General features: G+C 41.2%; 1 protein-coding gene across 1 annotated transcript in view; it reads right to left on the reverse strand.

Annotated features, from left to right (window-relative positions):
• The window catches only part of RAB1A (RAB1A, member RAS oncogene family), a 201,834-nt gene that overhangs the window by 61,949 nt on the left and 119,350 nt on the right, over positions 1-20,535 (reverse strand). Inside the window, exon 4 of the mRNA XM_053712093.1 lies at positions 9,678-9,773. Coding sequence (XP_053568068.1) covers positions 9,678-9,773 — 96 coding nt within the window. The remainder of the gene's footprint in view (positions 1-9,677; positions 9,774-20,535) is intronic.

Consider the following 20,535-nt stretch of genomic DNA (forward strand, 5'->3'; position numbering starts at 1 on the left):
CCTGAAAGTTCCCTCTTTTTTGGGAACTACGAACAGGTTTGAGTAAAAACCCAGACCTTGTTCCACTGTTGGAACTGGGTGTATCACTCCCATCTTTAATAGATCTCCTACGCAATGTAGGAATGCCTGTCTCTTTATCTGGTCTGAAGATAAGCGAGACATGTGGAATCTTCCCCTTGGAGGAAGTTCCTTGAACTCTAGAAGATACTCCTGAGAGACTATTTCTAGTGCCCAGGGATCCGGAACATCTCTCGCCCAAGCCTGAGCAAAGAGAGAAAGTCTGCCCCCTACTAGATCCGGTCCCGGATCGGGGGCTACCCCTTCATGCTGTCTTGGTAGCAGCAGCAGGCTTTTTGGCCTGTTTACCCTTGTTCCAGCCTTGCATTGGTTTCCACGCTGGTTTAGGCTGGGAAGCATTACCCTCTTGTCTAGAGGCTGCAGAGTTAGGAGATGGTCCGTTCCTGAAATTGCGAAAGGAACGAAAATTAGATTTGTTCTTAGCCTTGAAAGGCCTATCCTGTGGGAGGGCATGGCCCTTTCCCCCAGTGATGTCTGAAATAATCTCCTTCAATTCTGCCCTGAAAAGGGTCTTACCCTTGAAAGGGATATTAAGCAGTTTTGTCTTGGACGACACATCCGCAGACCAAGATTTTAGCCAAAGCGCTCTGCGCGCCACTATTGCAAAAACATAATTTATGTAAGAACTTACCTGATAAATTCATTTCTTTCATATTAACAAGAGTCCATGAGCTAGTGACGTATGGGATATACATTCCTACCAGGAGGGGCAAAGTTTCCCAAACCTTAAAATGCCTATAAATACACCCCACACCCACAAATCAGTTTAACGAATAGCCAAGAAGTGGGGTGATAAGAAAAAAAGTGCGAAGCATATAAAATAAGGAATTGGAATAATTGTGCTTTATACAAAAAAATCATAACCACCACAAAAAAGGGTGGGCCTCATGGACTCTTGTTAATATGAAAGAAATGAATTTATCAGGTAAGTTCTTACATAAATTATGTTTTCTTTCATGTAATTAACAAGAGTCCATGAGCTAGTGACGTATGGGATAATGAATACCCAAGATGTGGATCTTTCCACACAAGAGTCACTAGAGAGGGAGGGATAAAATAAAGACAGCCAATTCCTGCTGAAAATAATCCACACCCAAAATAAAGTTTAATGAAAAACATAAGCAGAAGATTCAAACCGAAACCACTGCCTGAAGTACCTTTCTACCAAAAACTGCTTCAGAAGAAGAGAATACATCAAAATGGTAGAATTTAGTAAAAGTATGCAAAGAGGACCAAGTCGCTGCTTTGCAAATCTGATCAACTGAAGCTTCATTCCTAAACGCCCAGGAAGTAGAAACTGACCTAGTAGAATGAGCTGTAATCCTCTGAGGCGGAGTCTTACCTGATTTAACATAGGCAAGATGAATTAAAGATTTCAACCAGGATGCCAAAGAAATGGCAGAAGCTTTCTGGCCTTTTCTAGAACCAGAAAAGATGACAAATAGACTAGAAGTCTTTCGGAAAGATTTAGTAGCTTCAACATAATATTTCAAAGCTCTAACAACATCCAAAGAATGTAACGATTTTTCCTTAGAATTCTTAGGATTAGGACATAATGAAGGAACCACGATTTCTCTACTAATGTTGTTGGAATTCACAACCTTAGGTAAAAATTCAAAAGAAGTTCGCAACACCGCCTTATCCTGATGAAAAATCAGAAAAGGAGACTCACAAGAAAGAGCAGATAATTCAGAAACTCTTCTGGCAGAAGAGATGGCCAAAAGGAACAAAACTTTCCAAGAAAGCAATTTAATGTCCAATGAATGCATAGGTTCAAACGGAGGAGCTTGAAGAGCTCCCAGAACCAAATTCAAACTCCATGGAGGAGAAATTGACTTAATGACAGGTTTTATACGAACCAAAGCTTGTACAAAACAATGAATATCAGGAAGAATAGCAATCTTTCTGTGAAAAAGAACAGAAAGAGCAGAGATTTGTCCTTTCAAGGAACTTGCGGACAAACCCTTATCTAAACCATCCTGAAGAAATTGTAATATTCTCGGAATTCTAAAAGAATACCAAGAAAAATGATGAGTAAGACACCAAGAAATATAAGTCTTCCAGACTCTATAATATATCTCTCTAGATACAGATTTACGAGCCTGTAACATAGTATCAATCACAGAGTCAGAGAAACCTCTTTGACTAAGAATCAAGCGTTCAATCTCCATACCTTTAAATTTAAGGATTTCAGATCCGGATGGAAAAAAGGACCTTGCGACAGAAGGTCTGGTCTTAACGGAAGAGTCCATGGTTGGCAAGATGCCATCCGGACAAGATCCGCATACCAAAACCTGTGAGGCCATGCCGGAGCTATTAGCAGAACAAACGAGCATTCCCTCAGAATCTTGGAGATTACTCTTGGAAGAAGAACTAGAGGCGAAAAGATATAGGCAGGATGATACTTCCAAGGAAGTGATAATGCATCCACTGCCTCCGCCTGAGGATCCCGGGATCTGGACAGATACCTGGGAAGTTTCTTGTTTAGATGAGAGGCCATCAGATCTATCTCTGGAAGCCCCCACATTTGAACAATCTGAAGAAATACCTCTGGGTGAAGAGACCATTCGCCCGGATGCAACGTTTGGCGACTGAGATAATCCGCTTCCCAATTGTCTACACCTGGGATATGAACCGCAGAGATTAGACAGGAGCTGGATTCCGCCCAAACCAAAATTCGAGATACTTCTTTCATAGCCAGAGGACTGTGAGTCCCTCCTTGATGATTGATGTATGCCACAGTTGTGACATTGTCTGTCTGAAAACAAATGAACGATTCTCTCTTCAGAAGAGGCCAAAACTGAAGAGCTCTGAAAATTGCACGGAGTTCCAAAATATTGATCGGTAATCTCACCTCCTGAGATTCCCAAACTCCCTGTGCCGTCAGAGATCCCCACACAGCTCCCCAACCTGTGAGACTTGCATCTGTTGAAATTACAGTCCAGGTCGGAAGAACAAAAGAAGCCCCCTGAATTAAACGATGGTGATCTGTCCACCACGTTAGAGAGTGTCGAACAATCGGTTTTAAAGATATTAATTGATATATCTTCGTGTAATCCCTGCACCATTGGTTCAGCATACAGAGCTGAAGAGGTCGCATGTGAAAACGAGCAAAGGGGATCGCGTCCGATGCAGCAGTCATAAGACCTAGAATTTCCATGCATAAGGCTACCGAAGGGAATGATTGAGACTGAAGGTTTCGACAAGCTGTAATCAATTTTAGACGTCTCTTGTCTGTTAAAGACAGAGTCATGGACACTGAATCTATCTGGAAACCCAGAAAGGTTACCCTTGTTTGAGGAATCAAAGAACTTTTTGGTAAATTGATCCTCCAACCATGATCTTGAAGAAACAACACAAGTCGATTCGTATGAGACTCTGCTAAATGTAAAGACTGAGCAAGTACCAAGATATCGTCCAAATAAGGAAATACCACAATACCCTGTTCTCTGATTACAGACAGAAGGGCACCGAGAATCTTTGTGAAAATTCTTGGAGCTGTAGCAAGGCCAAACGGTAGAGCCACAAATTGGTAATGCTTGTCTAGAAAAGAGAATCTCAGGAACTGAAAATGATCTGGATGAATCGGAATATGCAGATATGCATCCTGTAAATCTATTGTGGACATATAATTCCCTTGCTGAACAAAAGGCAATATAGTCCTTACAGTTACCATCTTGAACGTTGGTATCCTTACATAACGATTCAATAATTTTAGATCCAGAACTGGTCTGAAGGAATTCTCCTTCTTTGGTACAATGAAGAGATTTGAATAAAACCCCATCCCCTGTTCCGGAACTGGAACTGGCATAATTACTCCAGCCAACTCTAGATCTGAAACACAATTCAGAAATGCTTGAGCTTTCACTGGATTTACTGGGACACGGGAAAGAAAAAATCTCTTTGCAGGAGGTTTCATCTTGAAACCAATTCTGTACCCTTCTGAAACAATGTTCTGAATCCAAAGATTGTGAACAGAATTGATCCAAATTTCTTTGAAAAAACGTAACCTGCCCCCTACCAGCTGAACTGGAATGAGGGCCGTACCTTCATGTGAACTTAGAAGCAGGCTTTGCCTTTCTAGCAGGCTTGGATTTATTCCAGACTGGAGATGGTTTCCAAACTGAAACTGCTCCTGAGGACGAAGGATCAGGCTTTTGTTCTTTGTTGAAACGAAAGGAACGAAAACGATTGTTAGCCCTGTTTTTACCTTTAGATTTTTTATCCTGTGGTAAAAAAGTTCCTTTCCCACCAGTAACAGTTGAAATAATAGAATCCAACTGAGAACCAAATAATTTGTTTCCCTGGAAAGAAATGGAAAGTAGAGTTGATTTAGAAGCCATATCAGCATTCCAAGTCTTAAGCCATAAAGCTCTTCTGGCTAAGATAGCCAGAGACATAAACCTAACATCAACTCTAATAATATCAAAAATGGCATCACAGATAAAATTATTAGCATGCTGGAGAAGAATAATAATATCATGAGAATCACGATCTGCTACTTGTTGCGCTAGGGTTTCCAACCAAAAAGTTGAAGCTGCAGCAACATCAGCCAATGATATAGCAGGTCTAAGAAGATTACCTGAACACAGATAAGCTTTTCTTAGAAAAGATTCAATTTTTCTATCTAAAGGATCCTTAAACGAGGTACCATCTGACGTAGGAATGGTAGTACGTTTAGCAAGGGTAGAAATAGCCCCATCAACTTTAGGGATTTTGTCCCAAAATTCTAACCTGTCAGGCGGAACAGGATATAATTGCTTAAAACGTTTAGAAGGAGTAAATGAATTACCCAATTTATCCCATTCTTTGGAAATCACTGCAGAAATAGCATTAGGAACAGGAAAAACTTCTGGAATAACCGCAGGAGCTTTAAAAACCTTATCCAAACGTATAGAATTAGTATCAAGAGGACTAGAATCCTCTATTTCTAAAGCAATTAGTACTTCTTTAAGTAAAGAGCGAATAAATTCCATCTTAAATAAATATGAAGATTTATCAGCATCAATCTCTGAGATAGAATCCTCTGAACCAGAAGAGTCCAAAGAATCAGAATGATGGTGTTCATTTAAAAATTCATCTGTAGAGAGAGAAGATTTAAAAGACTTTTTACGTTTACTAGAAGGAGAAATAACAGACAAAGCCTTCTTTATGGATTCAGAAACAAAATCTCTTATGTTATCAGGAACATTCTGCACCTTAGATGTTGAGGGAACTGCAACAGGCAATGGTACATTACTAAAGGAAATATTATCTGCTTTAACAAGTTTGTCATGACAATTATTACAAACAACAGCTGGAGGAATAGCTACCAAAAATTTACAGCAGATACACTTAGCTTTGGTAGATCCAGCAGGCAGTGATTTTCCTGTAGTATCTTCTGGCTCAGATGCAACGTGAGACATCTTGCAATATGTAAGAGAAAAAACAACATATAAAGCAAAATAGATCAAATTCCTTATAAGACAGTTTCAGGAATGGCAAAGAATGCCAAATATCAAGCTTCTAGCAACCAGAAGCAAATGAAAAATGAGACTGAAATAATGTGGAGACAAAAGAGACGCCCATATTTTTTAGCGCCAAATAAGACGCCCACATTATTTGGCGCCTAAATGCTTTTGGCGCCAAAAATGACGCCACATCCGGAACGCCGACATTTTTGGCGCAAAATAACGTCAAAAAATGACGTAACTTCCGGCGACACGTATGACGCCGGAAACGGAAAATAATTTTTGCGCCAAAAAAGTCCGCGCCAAGAATGACGCAATAAAATGAAGCATTTTCAGCCCCCGCGAGCCTAACAGCCCACAGGGAAAAAAGTCAAATTTTTGAGGTAAGAAAAATATGATAAATCAATGCATAATCCCAAATATGAAACTGACTGTCTGAAAATAAGGAAAGTTGAACATTCTGAGTCAAGGCAAATAAATGTTTGAATACATATATTTAGAACTTTATAAATAAAGTGCCCAACCATAGCTTAGAGTGTCACAGAAAATAAGACTTACTTACCCCAGGACACTCATCTACATGTTTGTAGAAAGCCAAACCAGTACTGAAACGAGAATCAGTAGAGGTAATGGTAAATATAAGAGTATATCGTCGATCTGAAAAGGGAGGTAAGAGATGAATCTCTACGACCGATAACAGAGAACCTTATGAAATAGACCCCGTAGAAGGAGATCACTGCATTCAATAGGCAATACTCTCTTCACATCCCTCTGACATTCACTGCACGCTGAGAGGAAAACCGGGCTCCAACTTGCTGCGGAGCGCATATCAACGTAGAATCTAGCACAAACTTACTTCACCACCTCCCTTGGAGGCAAAGTTTGTAAAACTGATTTGTGGGTGTGGTGAGGGGTGTATTTATAGGCATTTTAAGGTTTGGGAAACTTTGCCCCTCCTGGTAGGAATGTATATCCCATACGTCACTAGCTCATGGACTCTTGTTAATTACATGAAAGAAACCTGAATTTTTTGCCGCTAATTTAGCCAATTGAAAAGCGGCATCTAAAATAAAAGAATTAGCCAACTTTAGTGCGTGAACTCTGTCCATGACTTCCTCATATGGAGTCTCCTTATGGAGCGAATTTTCTAGTTCCTCAAACCAAAAATACGCCGCCGTGGTGACAGGAATAATGCACGAAATTGGTTGGAGAAGGAAACCTTGCTGAACAAATATCTTTTTAAGCAATAGGATCTTTGAAAGCACAACTGTCCTCAATTGGAATAGTCGTGTGCTTAGCCAATGTAGAAACTGCCCCCTCCACCTTCGGGACTGTTTGCCATGCGTCCCTTCTGGGGTCGACAATGGGGAACATTTTCTTAAATATAGGAGGTGGGACAAAAGGTATACCTGGCTTCTCCCACTCCTTGGTCACTATGTCCGCCACCCTCTTGGGTATCGGAAAGGCATCAGCGTGCACAGGGACCTCTAGGAATTTGTCCATTTTGCACAATTTCTCTGGAATCACCAAAGAGTCACAATCATCAAGTGCAGTTAGCACCTCCTTAAGCAGGGCGCGGAGATGTTCTAACTTAAATTTAAATGCCACGATATCAGGTTCTGCCTGCTGAGAAACTTTTCCTGAATCAGAAATTTCTCCCTCAGACAGACCCTCCCTCACTGCCAATTCAGACTGGTGTGAGGGTATAACAGATAAATTATCTTCAGCGCCCACTTGCTCATCCTCTGTATTTAAAACTGAGCAATCACGCTTTCTGGGAAATGCTGGCAGTTTGGATAAAAGATTTGCTATAGAATTATCCATTACTGCATAGTAACAAGCATTGGCGCGCTAGATGTACTAGGTGTCGCCTGCGCGGGCATAACTGGTGTTGACACAGAAGGAGAGGATGATGAACTATCCCCACTACCTTCATTTGAAGAATCATCTTGGACAACCTTATTAAATGTGACAGTACTGTCCTTACTTTGTATGGACGCCATGGCACAATTTGAACATACATTTAAAGGGGGAACCACCTTGGCCTCCATACACACAGAACATATGCTATCTGAAGGTATAGACATGTTAGACAGACTTTGGCAGGTTATTAAAGCAATAAAATCGTTTTTAAACAAAACCGTTACTGTCTCTTTAAATAATAAAAAGAGTACACTTTATTTCTGAATGCTTGAAAAACTATGAAGGAAATATCCGATCTTTACAAAATTTGCACCCTAGTGTCTTAATGCTTTGAAAGTATTGCACACCAAATTTCAAGTCTCTAACCCCTTAAATGAGCAAACCGGAGCTAATTGTTTAATCTACCAGTTTGAACCCACTGCAGTCCCTGCCACAGCCTTTGCTGCAGCCTGTACCTTCCTTGGGGATTATTCACCACAGAAATAAGCCTTTTTTAAATCGTTTTTATGTCCACAGGACCTTCTCACATGAAGCTGCATGCACTGCTTTCAGAAGTAACTGCGCAACTGAGGCGCGAAAATGAGGCCTCCTCCCTCTGCATACCAGAGTGAAGGGGCCTTCCTGACTAGATTAGCTGTCTAACCAACTGCCTGGCGTAATAAAAACGTTCCCAAAAGTGTTTCAATCACAAAAACACTCCAAAAATCATATAAATATTATATAAATCAATCGATTTAGCCCACAATAGTGTCAACCAGTATAGAGCCCATTTATAAGCCTTCATTCTGTTATGAGTCTAAGAAAATGGCTTACCGGTCCCATGAGGGAAAATGACAGTCTTCTAGCATTAACATGTCTTGTTAGAAAAGAGACTAGTCATACCTGGAGCAGAAAAGTCTGCAAACTGTTCCCCCCAACTGAAGTTCTCTGGTTTCAACAGTCCTGCGTGGGAACAGCAATGGATTTTAGTTACTGTTGCTAAAATCATACTCCTCTTTTAACAGAAATCTTCTTCACTTTCTGTTGTAGAGTAAATAGTACAAACCGGCACTATTTTAAAATAATAAACTCTTGATAGAAGAAATAAAACTACAACTAACACCACATACTCTTTACCATCCCCGTGGAGATGCTACTTGTTCAGAGCGGCAAAGAGAATGACTGGGGGGCGGAGCCAGAGGGGGAGCTATATGGGCAGCTTTTGCTGTGCTCTCTTTGACATTTCCTGTTAGGGAAGAAAATATTCCCACAAGTAAGGATGAAGCCGTGGACCGGACACAATGTAGGAGAAATATGCACCTGTATGTTTTCTCATTTTTTTCCCACTCCCTGATCTGTTATAATTATATTTCATCCCATCACACTACATACTTTTAGTTTCCAAACCCTCTGCAGTCTACCACACATTTCATTACAAACTCAAATTTGCAACAGGAACTTTTCACCTCAATCTATGTTCTGTCTTCCTCATATGTATAACCCTACTTAGGGCTCGATTTATCAAGTGTCGGCGGACAGGGGTGTATATATGAGCCCCCTGTCTGCCGCAATTCAGCATTGCACAAGAGAGCTATTTTGCACTCTTGTGCAACGCCGCCCCCTGCCCACGCACAGCCAATCACAAGTGGGTAGAAGCTGTCAATCTCCTCGGTCAGACGAGACGGGGGAGATTGAAATTCTCCACCCAAGAGGTGGAGAAGAGGTTAGGGAAGCAGCTGACAGCTGCTCGATAAATACAGACCGCAGGTTCTCTTGTAAGAAGCTGCAGTCGTAGGTGAGCGAAGGCAGGCGAAGCCTTTGATAAATCCCCTTAAGTGTCACTTGCACAAGGGCAGGGTACTCTCCTTTTGTTACTAATCATGCATTGTCCTTGTCCTACCTGTTTCAAAGGATATTAAACAATAAATGCTAGATAAAATTATGTATTCAAAGCAACAACTATATTAGTTGTTTAAATATTGAATAAAAGTTTTTGCGTCCATAAAGCAATCTTCTCTGCAAAGGCCAATTAAGACAGCTATGAGTCTCAAGGAGTGAGCACCCAATAATTATGGAATATAACAGTGTTAAATCTGGAGTTTTCACTTCCACCAGGAATTTTTATTACTAACTATTAAACATTTTTATATTACAATTTTAAAGAGTTGTACTATCCCTTTAACATACCAACATTCTTAGAGAATGTATCAGGTAATACTAAAAAGGAAATTCTAAATGCTTATTTACCTGGTCTGTGACATCATACACAACTATAATTCCATGGGCACCTCTGTAATAGCTGGATGTGATCGTTCGAAATCTTTCCTGACCGGCTGTATCCCACTGTAAAATAAAATAAATTTTTAGTCTGAGACACAAATTAAGTTATTCTTCTTTAGTATTTAAGTTGACTACATAATTTCCTTCTATTTTTTTAGGTTCTCCTTTCTGGTGTTTATAAAATGGAAACTTACTTTCAGTCTACAAGTCTCAGTTTTTGGAAATTAATACCTGCTGCTTCATGTGGTAGCTACTCTTGTAAAGATAGTAACATTTGTCCTAGACACTAACTTATTTACAATAAATCATTTTCAGTAGGCATGTGCATTTGGAGGTTTTGGATGCCTCCGAATGCGGAAGAGCCTCTTGCGAACCGGATTTCTTCTTGTAAAAGTGCAACAAACAGATCTGTGGAAATCCAGATCTTAGTGTGTTGCACTTTCACAAGAACTCCGGCTCCGAAGAGACATGAATGCTGCAAGCAGCTGCCTTCTTTCGGATTCAGAGGCATCCGAAAACTCCAAATACACATGCCTAATTTAGATAGGTTGCAAACATCTTTTGATAAAGAAAGGCTTAAAAGGGATACTGAACCCAAATATTTTCTTTCATGAGTCAATGCAGAGCATGCAATTTTAAGCAACTTTCTAATATATTCCTATTATGATTTTTTCTTCGTTTTCTTGGTATTTTTGTTTGAAAACCAGGAATGTAAGCTTTCGAGACGGCCCTTTTTGGGTTAAGCACCTGGGTAACGATTACTGATTGGCGGCTAATTGGTGGTTCCAACTGAGGCGATCAAACGCCTTCTCAGCGTATGTTGATAAAAGGATTGTTCTAATCGTGTTGTCCTCCCTGGGACGAAGCCAACCTGATCCATGTGTATTAGGGATGATAGGATGTGGTTAATTAGAGTGTCCAAGAATTTTGCATAGAAGTCTGAGTTAAGAAATTATATTGGGGCGAAAATTACTGAGGGTATCATGTTTTCCTGCCTTAGGTATGACTGAGATATATGCTTCTTAAAGGGACAGTCAACAACCGGCAGAACTTAATCCCATAATTTAGATCCTCAGAATAAGATGCGCCTACACCACCTCCCATGTTAAATACCTCTAACGTTATAAAAGTAAGTGTCCACAGCACATACGTTTTTCTGCTGTAGACATGGCCGCCAAACTCCTCCACCTTTTCCTTCGTCCCCTTCCTATAGAATTCAATGCTCGTTCGTGTTCTTGCTAATGAGCATTTAAATTTCTGTCAGCTCGCAAGCAGAAATCTGAAGTGCTGCTGCGAATCGCCGTGAATGTGGGTAAAGAATCCCATCCCACCAAGCATTCTATTCCGATTGGCTGCTAAGTTTAAAAAGAAAGGTAATACGTTAGGTGGAGTTTGGTGGCTATGTCTACAGCTGAAAAACGTTTGTGCTGTGGACGATTACTCCTTATCGTTACAGGTATTTAACATGGGAGGCGGTACAGGCGCATCTTATTCTGAGGATCTAAATTATGGGATTAAGTTCTGCCGGGTGTTGAATGTCCTTTTAAATTGAAATAGGGAAGGTTCCTTAGTGAGCTATGGATAAAAAGTAAGCAGGTGGGGTATTAATATATCTTTATATGTCATAATATATAAAGATATAACATTTTCTGCGTGGTGATGGGCTAGTCAAGGAACAGTTTAGGCAAATCTAGGTCTCTCAAATAATTGTTAATGTCTACTGCATTGGTAGGTTGTAAATGTGATTATAGTAGTTTCAAAATACTTTGGCGATTTGTGAGCTTTCATGAGTTAAATCCCCTTTCTTGTCTTTAATGCTATATTTATGGTTTATGAAGGGCTTTTGCAAGGAGGGGGCCAACTTTATTTCCGCCCTGAAAATAGATCTTTTTAAGGAATAGGGCATTTCTATGCACTTCCTGCTGAAGGCGATTATTTAGTAATTTTCTGGCAATAGTTCGGCTGGCAAAGAGGGTTTCGTTCTGAGGGTCAGATTTGTGGATCTCCTCCGCTATTTTGAGTTCTGTGTTTATGGAGAAAATTTCTAAGTCAAGGGATCTTTTTAGCTTTGCTTGTTGTTGTAGAGATACCCCTGAACACTGCCTTATGAGCTTCCCATAGGGTTCCTGTGTCTTGGATGTAGTTGATGTGCTGGAAATATTACCTTACCTTGTTTCTTACTTTATCAACTATGACAGGGTTGTGTAGTAAAGAATCGTCTAGCTTCCAGTAGTCCTGCCATAGTGGTGTATTAAACAAAAACAGTTCTAGGGAGCGCGAGGAGTGGTCTGACCATGCAATGACTCGTATGTCTCAGTGGGAGGCTAATTTTATAAGGAGGTGGTCGATCAAGAGATAGTCAATTCCGGAGTAAGACTTTTGGGTAGGAGAAGTAGAAGGTGTAGTCGCGGGTTCAGCGATGTTGCAGTCGACAAATATCGATTAGGGTATTGTAGTTTAAGCTAAGATGGTGTTTATACCTTTTTTGCTGCGTCTACTTTTGTTGGAGGAGCTGTCTAACCAAGGATCAAGAATTATGTTTAGGTCCCAGGATTACAGCTCCTGTTTGGAGTTCTAGGATCTTGCTATTTACTTGTTTGATAAAACTTTCTTGGTTTGTGTTGGGGGCATAGACACAGAATAAAGTTATTGGGTTATGTTATTAGTAGTTATAAGTATCCTACTGTCTGGGTCTTCAAATGTGTTTGTTAGTAGAAATTGAACAGGTTTGTTAAATAAGATTCCTTCCCATGTTTTTTTTTTTTTTAATATGGGAGTTGAAAAAGCATTGAGGGAAGTGGATAGAAAAAACAAAAACTTAGGTTGTTTCTCTTTAGGGAAGTGTATCTCCTGTACAAATACATAAATTATGCTTACCTGATAATTGTCTTCAGATGGAAAGAGTCCACAGCTGCATTCATTACTTTTGGGAAATGAGAACCTGGCCACCAGGAAGAGGCAAAGACTTAAATACCCCTACTTCCCTCATCCCCCAGTCATTCTGCCGAGGAACAAGGAACAGTAGAAGAAATATCAGGGTGAAAAAGGTGACGGAACAAGAAAATACAGACACCCCACATAAAAAATACATGAGAGGAGTTGTGGACTCTTTCCATCTGAAGAAAAGAAAATTATCAGGTAAGCATAATTTATATTTTTCTTCATTAATGGATAGAGTCCACAGAAGCCTAGCTAAAGACCGCAAAATCAGACTCAACTGAGCCAACAGTCCTCCAGGAGACAACGTCGCCCAGCTGTCGGCCCCCAGCCACACACCACTTACTAGCAAAGGGAACACAAGCCCAAAACTCCCAAAAGGACAGGCGAGGAAAAACCACAGGAACCCGAAAGACAACCACAAAATTCAATAAAGGAAAAAAAAAAAAAAACAGAACGAGCCCAGCTCGCAAAGACCCAAACGGGTCCTCGACAAACAAGGGGAGGCAACGCCCAGACCAACAGAAATACAAGGTCTAGGATCGGGCATCCGAACAGCAAGTTCTACTCTTAACATCATGTGAAGCACCGAAAAAGACAACTGAAGACTTATTCCTCAAGTCGTCAGAACTCAAAATACTGAAGTATTCAACACAAATACGTGTAACAGACCCAGACGAGAAAAAACACCAGAGTCAAAAACACACAGCCGTCATTAGGATGACACAGAGAGAGAATACTTGCTAAGAAGTAAAATGCGGCTAACGAGATCAGATTGTAAAACTTAAAGACAGAGGGCACCCTCTAGGCAATCCAAGCCACCAGATCGACACAGAGGTCTCAAAAGGGGCGAAGCACAGAACCTCGAAGAGGCCCACAACACCCCTGAATGAACAACAAATTTTAGAACCAATACCCAGCCGGGCCAGCCTAAGCGTCAGCAGGTCTGAAAACAGGGGAACCAAAGAACCCCAACACCCGCTCACAACAGAGTGGAAAAAATGGCTTCGGCCAATCCAACAGAGCTCGGGGACCCACCCGAAACTCCTTAAGGATAATCGACAAGGCCAAAGATCTAGAAGTATCTAGCAAAAGGCTCATCACAACACGGAGCCAGCAAGACTCCAGATAGAAAAGACCAACCCAGAGAGCATGTCTCTCTAAAATAGGTTAAACTCTCTGTTCCAACCCTCAATCTAGGAGAAGTCCTAAAACAAGGCCACCTCCATAGGAGAACAAGCCCCCCTAAGAAAAAAGGGGCCATTAAAGGCAGAGCACCTGCCCACGGCACACAAGGCCACAGGCTGAACAGGTGAACAATCTCCAACGCAAATGAACTTCGAAGAAATCCCCTTAGACTTATCACACAGACAGGGTGCAATAGCTGCAAAGGTTACCCTGTAAACCCTTCGCCTGCAGAACCGCTAAGTCATCAGGTTATGGCAGCAAACCATCCAAGGGAAACCGTTCAGTACAGCGTAGGCAAGCCTAATGTGCAGCAGCACACAGGAAATCTGGCCAACCGTGACCAGATCTACTAGCCAGACCAAAGGTCATAGCCCAAGTTCCCTGGAATAAGAGAACTCCGAACCCGCCCTAGATACTGAAAAGACCAGTAACAACCCGCAAGGGGATCCAACCCGCAAGGCAAAATGCTGAGCAAAAAAACCTCAGCAACCCGGAAGAACCAGGGCAAGGACGGGTCCAAGACTCCAATTGTTTAAAACAAACAATATCCCAAAAACTCAACCCCCCCCCCCCGTCTGATATAAAAAACAGACCCACAGGGAGATAGATATCTATGCAATATCAGGGAGAACGAGAACACCTTGCAAGTCCCGATCCAAGGAAGAGACCACCCCATGCCAAAGTCCAACGCTCCAAAGGAGCTAAGGCATCTCGAACCAAGACACTAGAGCCCATAGTCATTCGAACAGCCACAAGAAGTCCAAGGCAAGGGAATACCTCAAGGACAAGGTCACTCGAGCAAAGGCTAGTCTCCATACCACCACCATACGAGACAGAGGAGCCAAAAACAAGGACGCGGAACATCCCCAGATCCGGGAAAAACCCTAAGCAGAGCCCAAAGGAACTCTTCCGAAGGGAAAACCAGGTCCCCAAAGGAGACCCTACCCAGATGGAGGAAAAGACAAATCCAAAGGGTCTCAAGAAAAGAGCAACCCTCTCCCGAAGGGAATCCCATGGCCCCCTAAGGAGACCTAACCCACAAGGAGAAACAGACAACCACGGAAGGAACCAGTCCAAAAGGACAATTCCTACAACCTCAGAAAGGCCAAACCGCCCTAAACCAGCGGTAAGGAGGCGCTAAACCCCCAATCCGCCCACATGAGGAAGAATACTCTAAGTCCTGAGAGAATCGGAAACAAAAGGAGTGACGCAGCGGAACGTCGCTGACCCAGTGAACCAGCTTGAGGGCTACATAAAGGACTAAAGCAATCCTTCCAGCCCCACGAGTCCTCTTTAGAATGCGCAGCTGAAACTTGTAAACTAAAACAAGAAACACAAATCGTAACGTGAGCACTCGGTGCCTCAACCGGACCAGCCAGGCAGAACAGGAGTCACGTGTCTGAACAAGTCACGAGACAGAAGATCTGAACCCAAGCAGGACCAGCCCGCAGACAGGGCCATAACTGTCAAGCAGCCTAAATCCTCCCTCAGAAGGTAAGAAAATAATAGACAAAACATCGGACTAAAATGTCCTTAAACTTCCGCAGAAGTAAACAGTGAGAAGCGATCCCAGAAAGAGTTCCCGAAGGAAACCTATATTTAAAAATAAGTCATCCTAACGGGATAAAAGAAAATATAAGGCAACCCATAGCATACCCGAAGGACCAGCCAAACTGAATCCTGATTTTCCAACAAAAACTGGGAAGAATCTAAAAATAAAACGACATTTAGGAGATTACGTCATCCCCTCATGTCTAATGAGGCGAGCCATTCGAAGTAGAATACTGCGGATTCCCGTATCCGTTAAGGATAGGATCCTCTAATAACTCAAAAACGGGAGTAAAACGCGAAGGCGCGCTATCCTGTAACGAAAGGCACAATACTCAGGGACAGCTACACCTGCAGGGAACTGTATAGGCCCACCCAAGGCCGGGAGACCCGGGACAATCGGGCACGAGCCAAACGCAAATAAACGTCCGGGCTTTGCAGACGCATAAACTATGTGAAAGCGAGCTGCAACCTCCGGGGGGGAAACAAGCCGCTCTGCAAGGAGGGATAAACCATATTCTGGGTTACCCGCATGTGTAGTAGTAGGGAGCGGCAGGCAACTCTCCTTTCGGAGGACAGAAACCCCAGAAGCGGATGGCTCAGCGGATCCTTGATTCCCAAGCCCGAGGAACAAGGCGCTTTAATACGGCATATCGAACATAACTGATTGACCTGCATCAACGGGCCAATTCACATTCTTCACAAGACAAAGAGTCTGAATCTGACTTTTTAACAGTGTCTCAGCATCAGAATCCTTCATAGCTAGATAAGAAATATATAATATGGATTAAAGAAAAATCTAACGGCACCCGACACCGACAATGGCTGGGGCACTCACCACCTCTTAGGACCAGACACTAGCAGACCCAAATTTTTCAGTCGCCACACTGTCATGCACGCAGAAATGGAAGACCAGAACGTAAATAGGTCCAGTCACAAGGTTAACCGTACAGTCCAAAAAAAGCACGCCCAACCATAAAGTCGCATCATTTCCAAAGGCCTTTAATGTTTTATCCAAGAGCCCAGTTAACACTACACATAAGCAGACTGAATCACATAACAAACATGATTAAACAACCCGCAATATAGCACCTTAGAGGAAATAAGTTACAATACATTCTGGAAAAGTAAAATGAAACGATCTTACCAGAATCTACGCCGTGGAACAGGAACATGGCCCTTCAAGTGTGACGAATAGTAGCAGTGCCTCCGCCATGGACTTGAGAGAAGCAGGCAGCAAAGCGAAGTTCGACAACACCGATTGCTTGTGGAGCTGTTAATATGAGTCGGGATGGTTTAGCAAAAAGACTCTCCCTGCATCTCCGAACTCTAACTTTCATCCAGGCCCTCACTGAGAGACTGATAGGATTACTTAAAACTCCCGTCCCATGTCGAAGAGTACTACCCTCCATAAGAGACAAAAACTTCAGACACTTCTCTGCCAACCTCCTCGGACGAAAGGCAAAGAATGACTGGGGGATGAGGGAAGTGGGAGGAGTATTTAAGCCTTTGGCTTTTGGCTGGGGTGTCTTTGCCTCCTCCTGGGGGCAAGGTTCTTATTTCCCAAAAGTAATGAATGCCGCTGTGGACTCCATTTATGCAGAAAAACTATATTGCCTTTTAATTTTTTTGAAATGGTGGAGTGCTATGGAACGTTTTGTTGGAGAGTTGAGGCCTACAGTTCTGGGTAAGTAGATTAATTTGGTGCATGGCCATAACTGGGTGGAGTTTAGAGGTCAAGCTTAATCCCAAGACCGTAGAGGGGAGTGTATAGATCTGCTTTGGATGTTAGGTCTTCCCTAGCCATATGGGGAAGGAGGGGTATTGTTGATAGGGTTGCTGAGGGTGACCAGAAACTAGAGACACATTGTTTACAAACATGCACCATCAAGTATTCATACAGGTATACAAAAATGAAGTACCGGGATAACGTGAAACCTGAAAACATTATCACCATCTTGTGTGGGGGGGGAGAGGGAAGAAGATTTTTTCTTTTTTCTTTTTCACTTATGCCCCATACCCGATACCTTGCACATACTTTAATTATTCTCCGAGTCTATATAGGAATGGAACTGACTTTATTTCTACCTTGATCATATGTTAATATTTTGTCAGTTTAAAAAAAACAAACAAAAAACAAACAAACTTTATTTTGTATTGCTCTTGCTTTAATAGACTAAAATTGTGAAAATCTAGAATTCACATGGACCAAGTCATCCTTTATTTCCTGAGGTCATAACTGCTGGACTAACCAGGAATTTCCTGTGGACTCAACAACAACAATAAGATTAATTTCCTTGAGATTTTACCTCTCTGTTTATGCAATACCCTACTCAAAGTCTACTGTGTAATGGGTAACTGTACATTTTACCATGTGATTTCTAATAAAGGCATGACTAGAGAGAGTGGTGAGAATTGATATGTAAGTGAACAAATAAATGTGTGGAAATGTAATAGTATGTAGTGTAAAGGCGATTATATGTTTAAGTAGGAGAGGGTACTATGTGAAGCATATGTAATGTGCCTGTATACGAAAGTGAGTAGAGTTTAGCAAGTTTATGTTCCCTGTAATAACGAGGTACTAAAAGACATACATGAAATCACAAACTCAACAAACTTTTAAATAGCAGCAACTTATTTTGGCATACAGCGAGTGTGACTATAGGGGAAAGAGTTCAGGTGAAATCCATTGGGCCTTGAGTTGTAAAAGGTGTGGTAAATGGGTGCCTTTCGGTTTATTTTAGTATATTGAGGTCGTCGTGGTTGAGGATGTGTCATTGCCTTAAAAGAAATTAGGCTTGTACACGAGGAAGGGGAGTGTGTGTGTATGTATGTATGTATGTATATATATATATAAACACACACACATATATATATATATATATATATATATATATATATATATATATATATATATATATACATATACATACACACACATATATATATATATATATATATATATTTATATTTATATACATACATACATACAAACCTCTGCCCTATGACTAACCGAGAGGAGGCTAAATTTCTCACAGAACATCTCAGAGAAAAAAAAAACATCCTATACAGATGGAAATTCCCCATCTATAAGAAGGTCAACAAAAACCACAAAATCATAGGGAATTTTGTAGAGCCTTGGACATAATATATCTGTGAGGCTCTGAATCTCGGGTGCAAGGCTTTGTGTGCCCTATCAAGTTGTAGAGGGAGGGAGTGGTCAAGAAGGAATTGAAATTTTTAGTAGTTTTGCAGCTGGTCTGGGGGGGGGGATGATCTCCAGAACACCCCTTATCCTGAAGATGTCTTCTTCCCCTATTGTCAAGGTCTTTAAGTTGATGTATTTGGAGGTCTTGGGTGGTAAAGCACTTGGAGTGGTTATCCACTATGTTTATGAGATTTTCAGTTTGCTTCTCCATATATTCGATCCTTTCTCCCAAGTCAGCAATTTCTTTTTTCATCTCAATTAGGTCATCTTTAAGCATTTTCCCAACCTGGTGGAGAAAATAATTGAAATCCGCCTTGGTTGGCAACGAGTGAAGATTGGCCCTCGTTAGGGGGATATTGTTGCGATTGGCTAAAATCAGGTATGCAAGACAACCAAAAAAGGGTTCGAATAGACATTCTTACACATGGTCTTTCAGATGGCACTTTATTCTAAACCATCATTTACCATCACTTTAAAAAGGTATATTTCTCAACTCTGTATGTTTATAACATTTTGCTGTGAAGAGGAGGCATATTATTTCTGCAGACATAAATTCAGTTTTGAGAACTACAAAACCAAGAATGTGATAACTTCTAGACAGAAAAAATGCCAAAAATAAACAGACAGAAACGTCTTGGAGAGCATGGCATTGTCAATGGATTAAAAGGGACATTGTAATGTATCGCTGCTTCTTCAACAAAAGATACGAAGATAATGAAGCAAATTTCATAATAGTGCTTTTTTTTTTTTTTTTTTTTTTACAGTGTATGCTCTGTCTAATTACAAGAGAAAAAAAGTTGTGTTTAATGCCCTGTTAAAGGAACAATAAGAGACAATGTCATTACAAGACATTTCTGTTGTGTTGCTGTATTTATCAGCCAATCTGGGTTTACTCCACAGACAAGAAGGCTAGTCACTGTAATAAAGTTGGTATACAATGCATTGTTTAGCAGTTATCTGATAAAGCCAATCAGGAACAGACATGTAGCAAGGTTGACATTTCAAAATGCTCAATTTTAGAGCTAAATTACATTTAAAAAGTGGAAATAATGAAAAACAAAATTTATGCTTACCTGATAAATTTCTTTCTTGACATGACGAGTCCACGGATGCTCATTAATTACTGTTGGGAATATCACTACTGCCCACCAGGAGGCGGCAAAGAGCACCACAGCAAAGCTGTTAAATATCACCTCCCTTCTATCCCACCCCAGTCATTTGACCAAAGTAAAGGAGAGAAAGGAAGCAACAAGGTGCAGAGGTTTCTGAAGTTTATAAAATACTAACAACCTGTCTAAATAACAGGGCAGGCCGTGGACTCATCGTGTCAAGAAATAAATACATTTATCAGGTAAGCATAAATTTTGTTTTCTTTCTAATGACACGATGAGTCTACAGATCATCTTTAATTACTGTTGGGAATCAATACCCAAGCTAGAGTACACAGATAAGGGAGGGACAAGACAGGAAACCTAAACAGAAGGCACCACTGCTTGAAGAACCTTTCTCCCAAAAGCAATCTCAGCCGAGGTTAAAAAGTCAAATTTATAGAAGTTTGAAAAAGAGTTGAGAGGACCAAGTTGCAGCCTTGCAAAACTTCCATAAAGGCTTTATTTTGAATGTCCAGGAAGAGGAAACAACCCTTGTAGAAAGAGCCGTTACTCCCTCGGGAGGCTGCTGTCCAGCAGTTTAATAGGCAAAGCAAATGATACTCTTCAGCCACAAAGAAAGAAGTAGCCGTAGCTTTCTGTCCCTTACGTTAAACAGAAGACTGAAGAAAATCAGTCGCCTGTAAATAGAATTTTAGTGCATGTACCACGTCCAGATTGTGTAGAAGCCGTTCCTCCTGAGGAGGAGGATTAGGACACATGAAAGAAACAACAATCTGATTAATGTTCCGGTCTGAAACTACTTTAGGGAGAAACCCTAATTTAGTACGTAAAA

Source organism: Bombina bombina, chromosome 4 (assembly GCF_027579735.1).
Source record: "Bombina bombina isolate aBomBom1 chromosome 4, aBomBom1.pri, whole genome shotgun sequence".
Lineage (NCBI taxonomy): Eukaryota > Metazoa > Chordata > Amphibia > Anura > Bombinatoridae > Bombina > Bombina bombina.